The sequence below is a fragment of the Neomonachus schauinslandi genome, chromosome 4 (genome assembly GCF_002201575.2).
Source record: "Neomonachus schauinslandi chromosome 4, ASM220157v2, whole genome shotgun sequence".
Lineage (NCBI taxonomy): Eukaryota > Metazoa > Chordata > Mammalia > Carnivora > Phocidae > Neomonachus > Neomonachus schauinslandi.
Genome location: NC_058406.1, coordinates 74,837,729 through 74,851,316, shown reverse-complemented (window position 1 = coordinate 74,851,316; position 13,588 = coordinate 74,837,729). Strand labels below are relative to the sequence as shown.

Here is a 13,588-nt window from a genome sequence, read left to right as displayed (position 1 = left end):
CCCTACTGCATCCCACTGCTTGCCTGTCTCCTCTCCTCTGCCAGCCAAGAGCCGCCCATCCTCAGAGAAAACTGTGAGTGTGGGCACATTACGCACCATTAGGGAGACACTACAGTTTTAATGTGGCCTAATTAGTGCCGCTAACCGAGCAAATATTATTATATTGAATAATGATAATATGATGAAAATATTAATGCTTTTGAACTTTGCACGTGGGAGCCGTTCCTTCGGTTCTCCCGGGACACCCCAAGCATGCTCAGACCCACTAGCAGACGCCGTCCGACGCATCCCTGGGAAGGCGAGCCCACAGGCCAGCTGAGAACATACGTGTGTCATCGCAGACACATTAACCACACCCTGGGCCACGCCACTTACCACCCGCCACGCAAAAGACCGCCTTCTAATGGCGTCTTTTTTTTTTTTTTTTTCCTGTAGCAGGCGGTAAAGCAAACCATACAGGAGTCCGCCGGGGTCCCTCTTCATCTGAGCTTCTGCTCTGCACCCCAGGAATGTTGCGGTGTGCGCGCCGTGTGTGTTCTGCCTTAACTAGGGCAGCCAGGCAGGTGGAGTTGCAGGAGAAGGACCCACTTAATTAGCATTTAAATTCACAGCCCCCTCTTGTTGCCAAATACTTCTCCCTTGGGAATTTGGTGAAAAGTGGGCATTTAACAATTAGGATATGCGGAAGGCTCCTCAAACTAGAGAGTCAAATTCTTAATTCTCTTAGCGAGTTTGGAGGATCAAAGCCATGAGGAAATGTGAACGGGTTGGCTGGGAGGCACTTAAGTGGCTGGAAATGGTGTGCCCGCGTGCCAGATGATTAGCACACCCACTCCCTCTTCCCTTTAGGCACCCCACCCCATTCTTATGGAGCCCAAGGAGACAGAACCGAGGTGGCTGGCCGTCCAGTCCTTGCTGCCTGAAGACAGGCCAGTTCTTTTCTAGTTGCTGGGCTGAACTTGGGCCAGGGCCTAAGAAGAGCGTTCCAAGTGATGCCATCGCTCTGTCCCGGGAAATGGGGATGAGTGGTCCTGGCCAGAGAGCGCCCCCTCTCGGGCTGAATTGCTCCCTCTCCCTGCTTGCGGCTCATAGTTCGAATTCCTGCACATTTGGGGGAGCTCCTTCCGGGAGGCAACGTCCAGGTTAGCCGATCCTGTTGTTCTCGCACGCAATCCCTTCTACCCCGCCGGGTGCGTCTGGACTAGAAATCCCAGGGCAGGGACGGGCTGTTCCGCAGGGGTGAACCTTGGAGTTGGAAGATTCGGTAGACCTCAGAGGAGGCCAGAGCGGTCGGAGACCACCCCACACCTCCCTAGGTCTGGGAATCCAACCCCCACCCCCACTCCCGCACCAGAGGCAGGAGCCGGGGCGGAGAGCTTTCAATTTGTTCCAGTGATGTCTCTAACTTAATAAGGCGATTGATTAGCGCTCAAAGTGCCGTTTTAATTAGCCGCTTGTTAATTAACATCGCAAATGAATTTCCCCTTCTCTGATTGGCATCTTCGCCCAGCTCTCTGAGGCTTTCGTTTCTTCTCTGCCTCCGCCCCTCCATTCCCTCTTAACCTCAGGAGTTAATACAAGATTCAGCTACCTTCCTGAGCTTTCGAGGCCTCAGAATTCTTTTTACAGTGGGACGTGGCGGTGTCACCCGGGGGTCCTTTCATTTCCCCAGGAGCTGATCTTCAATGGACAATGATTTCGTTTAGGAGGAGTGAAATAAAATCGCCCCTCGCCCCAATCCTCTTCCAACCGCCTCCACTTTCTCATCTTCTTTCTCTCCACCCCTGCCTCTAAGGAGGACTTCTTTCTCCCTCCACATCTGCAACCCTAGAAAGAAGAAAGGAAGCGGGAGTAGAGGAGGGGAGGAGTTGTAGTTTGAGGAGGCTGGGCCATGTCTGGGGATCGAATCAAACCTGCTGCAAAATTCTGCTGCTGAGGTCTGTAGGCATGTGCTGTTAGTCGGCTTCTGTTCCGTCCAAGGTGCTCTTCCCGAAGCAGAGATCTCTAGAGCCAACATATACCCACAAATGGCAGCCCAGCTCCATTGTCAGGCGATTAAAAGTTTGGACAATGTGTGGACGTTTTTGCACCATGAATACTCTTAGCTACCATACAAATCCCCCTATATATCCCTCTACTTGGGATGTACACTTTTTTTTTTTTTTATGACTGAAGACACACTTTATTTCCTTCAGGAAGCCTCTGTATTCTCCCAACTCCTCCCAAGGCAGACAAGAATCCCCACTCTCTCTTTTGCATCCCCAATGTGGCAGGTTCATATTGCATCCCCACGGAAGCAGGCGTCATGGCATCTATGACAATTTCCATCATGCTCAAGCTCCCCTCAACCCTCTGAGGTGGGTTAGTGTCTCATTCTCAAGCACCTGGCATAGAATGCACATACAGTAATGTTTATTGATTGAGTGAATGAACAAAATGAGTGAGGGAAGGAAGAAGGGAAATCAAATATGGTTACTGTATGTTGCTTATAGCTAGAAATAACCGCCACCTTTGCATTGTTCATTTGCCAATCTCTTGCTTCATATTTTGTAAAGAGCTTTGACAAAGAAGGTCTAATTTGGTCATCACAATCACCCTATTCTAGGTAAGGACGATTTTCCCTTTACTAGAGAAGAAAGGTGGTTATCAGAGAGGTTAAGTGCCTTACTCAAGAGCATGGGAAAGTGGCAAAATGAGATCAAAACTCCCTCTTCCAGCATTCTTTCTCTACATCTCCACTGGCCTTCCTCCTGATCGCACTGGCACAACACACATCTAACATCCAAAGGAGAGCCAACTTCACTAGATCTCTGCTGAAGTGCTGATCTTTAAAGCTGTGGTGAAGCTCATGGCTCTCACAGATTTTCTTATGATACCAGAACTCTCTCTCAAAACTTTGTCCCTCTAGAACAATTAGTAATTACAAAGTCTATCATTTTATTATTCTGTTAAAACAGTTTTCAGTTACCTTATTCTTTTTCATCTACTTTGCCTTTCTCTCTCCGCTCCCAATCTCCACTCCCCTGGTTTCTGTCTATTTAAGGGATTCAATTTCAGTATTTTCTTGTCTTTCTCTTTACTACATTATGTTTCTAAGCAAGTATGCATCAAGTCCTTAAGCAGTTGGAAATATATTTATATACTGAAAAGAAAAATAAAGAAAACTTCCGACGTTCCTGTAGCTTTGGAATGCTGAGAGGTCACGCTATCATCAGGGAGGCAGCCTTAGAAGAGAGAGGGCTTATTTGTGCACCTTGCATCTTTTATAGAAAGAAACAATAGCAGGCTTTCTCGGCTCGGGGCTCTTGGCGCCGCCCAGTGGAGGGAAGCGCCTTTGCACTTCAGTCCCGTCAGTTGGCATTGTCATCATGCGGACACTTACAAACGTTCAAAACAAATATGATAGGAAGAAACACCAGTTCCAAATTCATCGTAATCTATAGGTGCATTTCTTCAAAGTTCACTTCCTTTAAAAAACTGATGCTCCAGTTTAAACACAACCCCAAATCTCGCTTGTTAAAGTGAACGAAGGAGACTATGTGTATTAAGGAACAAAACTTGTTAAAATACATGAATGTTTGAATCATTATTTGTGGTGGGGAGGGAGCACCTTAAGTGGTAATCAGGACTGACGTGTCCTTCAGAGCAGAAGGAAAAGTTTGTTTTCTATTATCCACATTTGGCAAATAACTGCTTTCTGTGTAAGAATTCCAGAATCTTCCAAAAATTAAAGAGTTTTTTTCTTCGTCTTTTTTTTTTTTTTTTTTTAAGGAAACGAAGGCCTGAAAGTGGAGATCATTTTCAAACTTATGTCGCTTTAGGGACTATATTTATTTTACCTTAAATTCAGTGGTAAAATCTGAGATTAAATCCAGTTAATGCATTTCTTTTCCTCTGCATGGGAATTGAAAGTGTGATTAGTCTACACCCTGTTCTATTTCTGAATTTATATTTTTTAAATAAAAAGTTAAGTATGTTTGCTCTGCTAGAAAGTATATGACTTCTTGGGCGTATAGATTATATATACTCTCAGAGAAGAAAACAATGGCAAAAGAGGAATGGAGAAAAAAGAACTGAAAAAAGTTAAGAAACAAAAGCCCAGCTCTGAAGAATTTGATTTTCATTAAGTTTGCGGTCTGGTCTTTGAGTCCCTCTTTTGGATATTCAGGCCCCCACTAGCATATCCTCTCTGGTAGGGACCCAAAGATAGGAGCCTTGATAAAAGTCAAGGTTGTATTATCCCCTCACAATTGTGATGTGGAAAGCTGATCTCCTAACACCCCACCCAAAGAAACCTCCCATGATCTTAACCTTTTCTTAAGAAAACATGATCTGAGACCTTCACAAGGTGGGGCCTACTGGGCTTCCGTTTTCTTTGCTTCAGAGTTTTCATAAAAGGAACACTACTCATCTCAAACTCTCACCTTCCTCTCACCCTTTCTTTTTAGATTTCATTTTTTTCCTAGGGTCATATTTCTATCTCCCTTGCTAATGTTGTGAATTATTCCAAGCAAAAAATCCGTTAAACTGCCCAACACAAGCCGTGCGGTCAGCCTTTTGAGCTCATGAGTCATTTTAGGCGTCGGAACAAAACAAAAACAGGCTTAAATGAATTATTTATCAAGGTCGAGAATAACTGATTTGTGCAGTGCCCTTAGTTCTGGACCTCAAATTTGTTTTCTCCTCCTCCCCACTTCCCACCCAGAATAGTCAGCGAGGAAAATGCGGGTAGAACCCCAGGTTTGGGAGGAAACGCACTCCATCTCGGGAGTGGCAGGTGATGTCAGAATGAGAAAAACGCCAATTGAGATTTGGAGGGAGAATAATGTGTAGCATACACCTGTAGTCTCGGGCCGTCCCAGCGCCCTTCCCACAGAAGCCAACTGTGCCAGGGGTGCACGAGGGTGTTGGGCTCCGCGGCCTTATGGGTGGGACACTGCGGCCTTCTGCAAGATAGATGCCCGCGCAAGTCCCGGGCCGGTGGTTTCGAAATACCCGCCGCTGGCAGGCCGAGACCCCGTCGGCAGGCTCCCAGGAGGGTCTGGTCGCTCCAAAGGCGGCGGAGTCAACCCCTCTCCAGCATCATGCAGGCCCTCTGCGGCTTCCCAGGCCAGAGGAGCTCAACCCCAGCCGGGCGGCCCACCGCGCGCCCCCGAGGGGCTCCCCGCACGACCTCCGGCCCTCTAGGGCCTGTGCCTGCAGCTCGCCCCGCGTCCCCGCCTCGGCTCACCAACCCCGGCTCCTCCGCCAAACTTCCCTCGCCTTATGAGAAAAGCGAGAGCTGCCCGGATTGTACATCTCCTCGCCTTGGTCTTTTCCCTCCCTGCTGTTCTCCTCAGAGACAGAACCGTGAAAAAACGGCACAAAAATAAGAAACAGCTCAACACACCCTCGAAACAGCGCGGGCTTTTTTCTGGGTCAAACACAGCGAATTCCCTAGGAAAGCGCAGGAAGGACAACTCTCCAACCTCCCCCCTCCTCCCTCCCGGACCGAGGGTTCACTTGGGTGCAGTTGGGACAGAAAGGAGGTATCTTGTCCCAGGAGGTCTTTTGCCTCCCTGACACCACCCAGTCCCCCGTCCTCAACGGAGAAAATCTGTTCCACGGAAAGGGACCTTCAGAACTGCAACTAAACCCCAGATTTCGGCCCAGCCCTTGGAGACTTCAAAGGCCTTTTTCTAACATCGTTCTGCACCTAGTCACGGAAGCGATGCCAGCCAGCCATTCAGATTCATAGGGTTCTTAAAATGGTAATTTGGAGTAAAATGTAACTCAAAGAACTTTGAATCATTCATTAGCACCTTATAATTACTCCGCTAATTAGGTTGACACGGCACTTAATCAGGAGTAATACGCCGTCTTGTCACTGGCACTTCCCATTACTCTGACATTCAACAAGAGACAGGTTGGAGACGTCCTAGAGAAAATAATGTAAGTTGATACCCTCCGACGAGGCGTCACAGTCATGCCACGCTCCAGGTCCCAAGTGGATCCACAGTGACTGTTTCCTTTCCAAATGAGCGGCCCGATGTGGGGGCAGAGGGAGAGAGGGAGAGAGAGAGAACTGGCTGGTGGCGAGGCGGAGTGCGTGCTGCGGACCCGCCACCTGGGTTCCTGAGCCCCGTGCCAGCCTGACAGTGCCGTGAACCATCGCCGCCCTCGCCACTAGAGAACGCCTCGGGCATTATTTACCCCGCTCGGGAGAAAGTGTCTGGCCAGGCATTTCTTCCAGCACGGGCCCTGATTGGTGACCAGACTGCGTCCGCGGTTTGGAGCAACAGGCCTGTTTCCCCCCTTCCCCCACCCCGACCCGGCTTCCCGAGAGTGCAGGGTGGATGCGCTCCATCCCCTCTCAGGGACCCGCCGCCTAGGGGGCCACAGCTTGGGCGCCTGGGCCATTTGGGGGAGAAATCAGAGCTCGCAGTCCTCCCGCCCACCCAGAGGTCCCGCTGCTGGAGTTACACACTTTCGCGTGGATTCCTTCAGGGATCCCCCTCCTCTGCTCTCAGTGTCCTTGGACTATACCCGCGGGTGTTTGGGGATGCTGCGAGGGCGGCCGCGCTGGAGTCTAAAGGTAAGCCAGCCAGATTCCTTTTCCCTTACTGTCCTCTTTCTCCTTCCTCCTCGGACTTCTTAGGAAAACGGACAAATCTTTACTTGGATTTTTTGGTTTTTAATTTTACCCCCTGGGTTCCCTTCTCTAGTCTACCTCTCCTCTCCTCTCCTCTCTGCCTTTGCCCTCACGCGTGATTGTGGACACCGGGAATCACTGTAGGACTAGGTGTTCGGCTTCAGGCTGCAGGCAAAGGGTTGAGCAGGTTCTCAAAAGAGCAGCGGGGCCCGAGCCGCGCTCGCTGACGGGCTCGCGAGTCGCGCGTCCATTGGCTCCCAGGACGTTGGCGTCGCTCGCTCGCGCGGGCGCGGCCAATGGGAGCGCGGGGCCCCGCGCGCGGCCTCGGCGGCGGGGGCGCGGGCCCCGCGCGGCGCGGAGAGCGGCGGCAGTGGCCGTGACGTCACGTGAGGGGGTCGGCGCCGCCCGCTAGCAGCCGGATTACAAGCGAACGCGCCCGGCAGCGGCCGGAGTCGCTCGGCGCCGCGTCTCCGCCGCCTCCTCCGCCTGCGCCTGCTCCTTCTTTTCCTCCTCTTCCTCTCCGTCTCGTGTTGCCGCGACCACTGCGGCGGTGTCTGCTCCGCAACTTTCCGAGAAAGTTCAGAAACTCGGCTCCAGGGCGGCCGAGTCGCGCGCAGCAGCCACCTCGGGGAGCGGCCGGGGAGCTCCGGGGGCGCGCGACCGCCAGGGCTTCGCGGTCGCTGCACCTGCCAGGTCCGCCGCCGCCGCTGCCGCCTGGTGCCAGGCTGTGGGCAGCCCCAGGCGGCGGCGGCAGCGGCGGCGGCGTCGGGGTCACCTCCCGCCGCCTGCGTCTTCGTCTGAGTCCCCTGCGCCGCCACCGCCGCCCCCACGTGCGCGGTCGTTCCCGGAGCGCAAGCTCCGTTCTTCCTCAACAATTTTTGTAACTTTCCCCCGCTCTCTTCCTTTCTCCCCTTCTCCCCACCCCTACTTTATGAATAAGGAAAACAAAAAGTGTCGAAAGTGCCCACCGATTGCCACCCCACCACCCATGATCCTTCCTTCCCTTCCCGCCCCACTTGTTTTGTGTTTTTAAAGCCGCGACAACATTGTTTAGTGTTTATTTTGTTTTACGATCGATAGCTTCCTTTGCTTGGCCGGGGCGGCTGCTGAGCGGCGAAGTGGCGTGGACCTCATGTAGAAATGACAACAATGGAAGGGGCCAGCGGGTCGAGTTTTGGAATAGACACGATTTTGTCCAGTGCCAGTTCGGGCAGCCCCGGCATGATGAATGGAGATTTCCGCCCGCTTGGCGAGGCCAGGACCGCGGATTTTAGGAGTCAGGCCACTCCGTCCCCCTGTTCGGAGATTGATACCGTAGGAACGGCGCCTTCTTCTCCCATCTCGGTCACCATGGAGCCCCCGGAGCAGCATCTGGTAGCAGAAGGGCCCCAGCATCACCACCACCTCCACCACAGCCAACCGCCGCCGCCGCCCGCCGCGGCCCCCACGCAAAGTTTGCAGCCTTCTCCCCAACAGCAGCCGGCGCCGCCGCCGCCGCCGCAGCAACCGGCCCAGCAGCTGGGCTCGGCCGCCTCGGCCCCCAGGACTTCCACCTCTTCTTTTTTAATTAAGGACATCTTGGGCGACAGCAAACCTCTGGCGGCGTGTGCACCCTACAGCACCAGCGTGTCCTCTCCCCACCACACCCCGAAGCAGGAGAGCAACGCAGCACACGAGAGCTTCAGGCCAAAGCTCGAGCAGGAGGACAGCAAAACCAAACTCGACAAGCGGGAAGATTCCCAGAGCGACATCAAATGCCACGGTGAGTCGCGCCGCGTCGACCGCCCGAGCCATCTGGCTTCTTCTCGTCCTCGGGTTCTCGGTCTCCCCTTCAGACTCCCGCGCATCTCGGCTGCGGAGTTATTCCGGGAGTTCCTGGGGCGATCGCACCCCGGTCAAAAACTGCAAGCGGGAGGGAGGCCTGGGCATGCGACACGAGGACTGGTCCGAAGTTCGGTTTATTGTTACAACCTTCACCGCCATCCTGCTCCTTTCTTTGTTTTACTTAATTTCAGTTTATTAGGGATAGGGCGGAGGCGGAGGGGATCTGAGCGCAATTCTTTCGTTGATAAAAGGGAAGGACTAGAGATTTTTCTAGCTGAGACCTGGGGGGTGGGAATGAGGGGAGGTGGGAGAGAGAAACGGGCTTAGCTAGCGTGGTGTCTAGGGGTGTGTTTACAACGTGGCGTTTATTCTTTAATGCAAATTATTTCAGTCCCCCCACACACTGCATTTTCTAAACATCACAGGAATTACCAGATTTAATGAAGAAAAAATTTCCGAGTTGATTACCAAAACAACTTTTTTTTTTTTATTAGATGGTGATTAATATAGGGAAGCCCCTATGGTAAAAATTTATAATCAGTTTCTCCGTTTTTAAAATACCCTTCTTACTCCATGGCCCCAACCGAGTATTTGTTTTTCAGTAAGATTTTGTTTCTCTACAAGTAATTGGGAAATCGCATTTATGAAAGTAAAATCTTGTGGAATTGGATTTATTTATTTTTGTAAAATCAGAAGATAGCAGTTGAAACTGTGCTTCAATTCCTTTTTCCATTTTCTCCTCAATTTCATAAGGAAGTGTTCTGGTCTTTGCACGATAGAAGAGTTTTAACATACCAGGAGAATTCTTTTTTTTCCTTTACTAATAAGTTTATTACTGTTACTAGTATTAACCTTTGCCATCTCTGGGCAAGATGTGTGCTGACTATCTGAAAGGTAGGATATTGGCTCCTCATTTTACTATTATAACATTAGCATAATAGTGCCCAAAACAGATGTACAGTCTGGTCTGGCGATTTTTTGTGCACCACCCTCCCCAGTGGGTCAATTAGAGAGATTATTGTTCTTCCTGCAGGGAAGATCAAGGAGCGCAGCAAAAACGGGTACAAACAGAGAGGGATTGACATATCGATTTCCCAGCATTTCAGTAAAAAACCAAAGTTGACAAATAGAATCCGGAAATCTCTGGGCTGTCACCTGGATGGGCTCAGTGATTTTGAGCTCTACTTGGTGTCTGGGTGACATATTCTTTCTGAAGCTTTAAAAGACTTGACGCAAGCAACTGCAGAGAACTTGATTCCACCATTTCCCCAGTGCATCTGAAAAGGGAAAACAAATGCCTATAACTTTTAGTAAACAAAAAGTGAAATGAAAAAGGTGCTCCTTCCTCAAAAACAAAAACAAAAACAAAACAAAACACAACAACAGAGTAGAAAGATATTTTGAAAAATACCAAATCAGAAAAAATGAAGTCATAGTGAAAACAGTAAAGGAATGGGACAGGATCTCCCCCTCTCCCCCATGAAGGAAACAATAACAAAAGGACCCTATATTGTAAAATATTTTTTTCTTTTTAACTTCCAAAGATGAGAAGATCAGACAACCTTTTAGAACCCTTTTAGGAGCTCTGCACAAAGTTCCAGACTCTTTGGCCAGAAATTGGTTCTCTTCCTCCGTATTGGCTAAGGTCCAAGTTTGTGTGTGATGAGGGTGGCGGAGTATAGTCCCCCAAGACCAGCAGCTGGCTTGGGAATGTGGAAGTGTGTGCCAGGAGGACACACCACCCTTCCCATTCCACACTATCTTACGACTCTGGGTTTCTACCATAGGAACAAAGGAAGAAGGAGACCGGGAGATTACGAGCAGCCGAGAGAGTCCCCCTGTGAGAGCCAAAAAGCCTCGCAAAGCCAGAACAGCTTTCTCTGACCACCAACTCAATCAACTGGAGCGTAGCTTTGAGCGGCAGAAGTACCTGAGTGTGCAGGACCGCATGGACCTGGCAGCAGCGCTCAACCTCACGGACACCCAAGTCAAGACCTGGTACCAGAACCGCAGGTAAGGGATGCTGTGTGGGGGGGCAAAGGCATCTGGCCATCAAGGTCCCGACCACCGCAGCGCCAGTCTTCTTCCCTCCTGGCTCCGGGAGACTCCAGGGACTCAGAGGCCTCAGAGTGGGCCCCTGGGGGCTTTCAGGCTGGAGCAGGGATTAACCACACCCCCAAGGTGAGAGGGACTGATAGGCAGCTGGAGTTTGGAACATTTTGCACTTCTGAGTGTCTTAGCATATGCTACTTTTCCTCTCAAATCCGAGTGGCTGGAATCCCTCCCCCCACTTTGCCCCCAAATCGATCAGGCCACACCTTCTCAAATTGAGACATCTGTGCAGCTGACACTCAGGTCCATAGAGCCTGCGCCATGCCCCCTTTGGGCCTGCCCCCGGCTGGTTCCGAATGTCTGCAGCTGGCCACGCAACCTGGCCATTGCGATCCAGGAGGAGCTGCCCCACTGGCCTCAGCTTAAATGTCCTTGCCTTGGCTTCTGAGGCAGCCAGCCAGGCATCCAGACTGAGGGTCTGTCCCCTATATTTGTCACCTCAGAGCCTGCCAGGAACCACTGCCTCCGCTGAAAGGAAATTCGGAAGGGGGTTGGCAGCACGGGCAGGCCCCTGAACGGTAGAGCGAACCCAGGCAAGCTGAGGCTGAAGTTGTGCTGTGTTTCCAAGCCTGGCAGTAGACAGTCTTGTCTCGATTTTTTTCTCCCCCTCCTTTTCTCTCATTTGTCTTCTAATCGTCCATAAGTGCGGTTGGAAATGCCCATCCAGTTGTCATCTTTACCATAATTTTCTGTCTCATTACATACGGTTTCAGCCACCCTAATTCTGTCGGAAAACATTAGTGTCATTTGTAGCCAATTTAAAATGGGCGACATGTTTATTAATTTGGCTGAAGCTGCCGGGTATGGATGGCCCACCAGCCCTGAGTTCCTTCATGGGGCATTTGAGCAAAGGCCTGCTCGCCTCTTCTTCCTGGCGGGGTACCGTGGGGGAAGGAGGAAACCGAGAAAAGCTGATCACAGATTTTAATTGTTACTCTCTCTCAGAGGAGAAAATACCTTGAAATGCATTTCCCACCCCCTACCCCCTGCCCTGAAATGGCCCCGAGGTGCTGTCACCTTGGGAGAACCCTCCCTCAAACAAATTCCATTTTGAAACCTTGGTGCCTTCCGTGCTCCAAGCTCCCCACCCGCTCTAAAGTCCTGTCAGCCTGAGGAGAGGGATGTGTCTTCACAGCTCTGGGGACTAAGAGGGACAGGGTCCGAGGCTAAGGAGTCTCTGTGTCCTTTTGTTTATGGTTTCTTCTCACTCGGCCTGGAAGAAAGGGGGAGGGGCAGAGAGTGGACACTCTGGGATTGTGGGGGACCACTTGGGGAAAGGAATTAGAGGAGGAGGGAGAAGACCGCCTATAGATGGAAAGAGTGGTCTCCGTTGGCCTTCAGGAAAGTTTCGGGAAGTAGCCCAATTATAAGGGGGCTACAGCAGAACAGAGGGTCAGGAAGAGGCAGCAAAGCTTATAGAATTTCACTTATGAATGTCTCAGACGTTAAGTGTGTAATTTATGAAATTGACTTGAATTTGGGCCCTTCTGTGGGCGAGAGGGTGGGGAGGAGGGCTAGGAGATGTGGTTCATTCCCGGTTCTCAGAACTCTCGCCGTCCTCCTGTCCCCGGAGAAAGAGAAGCGGGCAGGGGGCGAGAGAGGAAGGGCCTGGGTGCCAGGGCTGTGCCTACAGCTGGGAGGGGGGCGTGCACGCCCGCTGTTTTTCAGGACCAAGTGGAAGCGGCAGACCGCGGTGGGCCTGGAGCTGCTGGCCGAGGCGGGCAACTACTCGGCCCTGCAGAGGATGTTTCCGTCGCCTTATTTCTACCACCCGAGCCTGCTGGGCAGCATGGACAGCACTACGGCCGCCGCGGCTGCCGCAGCCATGTACAGCAGCATGTACCGGACTCCTCCCGCGCCCCATCCCCAGCTGCAGCGGCCCCTGGTGCCCCGCGTGCTCATCCACGGCCTGGGGCCCGGGGGGCAGCCGGCCCTCAACCCCTTGTCCAACCCCATCCCAGGCACCCCGCACCCCCGGTGAAGAATGAGCGACTGACGGCACTGCAGTCCCTTCCCGTCCCTTCCCCTCCCCGACCGACCGGACAGCTGCCCCTCCTCTCCGCTCCCCGCACCAGGCCGCTGGGCCTCCCTCGGGAGCAACCCCGGGAAGCGGAGCAGTAAGAGAAGAAGCCGCTCACGAGTGGGAGGGGGGGCCCCCCAAAGAGGAACCAGCCCTCCGCTCTCTATCTCCCCACCCCCAGAAACAGGGCTGGAAAGCTCCCCACAGCAGTGTGACTGGCGATATCGCTGACCCCACACAAAGTGCGACCAGTAAGTGAAAGCATCAACAAAAACAAAACCTCAAGCTCTTTTTAAAAATGACTTTAGGGACAAGCAGGAGGGAGGGAGGGGGGAGGGGTAAGGAGGGAAGAATGAAGGGCATGGAGAGGAAGCCGGAGAAGCAGAGAGAATTGTAGATGGACAGACAGCCTCAAATTCTGAGGCACAGGGCGTTGCTGTGGACATTAGGTCTGCCCCAGAGAAAAGAGGAGGGTAACTGAGAACTTTGCACTGATTTCTCATGACCTTTTTTCTTTTGGAAAAGTGGCATGCTCCATAATATGAAAAAAAAAATGTACATTTGAAAGACTGAGTGATAAGTGATATATCATATTTATTATATGTTGTCCAAAAAAGAGTCACTTATATACGTTAGTAAAACATGATTTTTCTTTTCATGTCTTTTTGATTCAGTAAAATAAATGCTTAGACAAAAATATAGATTTTTTTGTGATTGAGAATTACAAAAATAAAGTTTATCTTTTTTTAACAAGCGATGAAATTCAAGGGAGCTGATTTTACTAAAGCAGAATGTACTATGATGAAATGCCTGACTTGGTTTAGGGGAAAAAAAATCCCTCCCGTAATATTAGGAATTTATAAACTCTGTAAAGACTTTGGGTTGACTTACATAAAAACAGCGCCAGTTTTCCTGCTGGCCTCTTCCGAGCCGAGCCGTTATTTGATGTGTGAATTCCTTTCTTTTTAAGTGGATGATTTCAGAGCAGTCCACCCGTCCAG

At 51.2% G+C, this 13,588-nt stretch overlaps 1 protein-coding gene across 1 annotated transcript; it reads left to right on the top strand.

The window, feature by feature from the left end:
• The first annotated feature begins 7,771 nt into the window (after positions 1–7,771).
• BARHL2 (BarH like homeobox 2) lies at positions 7,772–12,548 on the top strand. The gene is made up of 3 exons (XM_021690247.1): positions 7,772–8,393; positions 10,243–10,468; positions 12,236–12,548. The coding sequence occupies exons 1-3, from the start codon at positions 7,772–7,774 to the stop codon at positions 12,546–12,548; spliced, it is 1,161 nt and encodes a 386-aa protein (XP_021545922.1).
• The last annotated feature ends 1,040 nt before the right edge of the window (positions 12,549–13,588 follow it).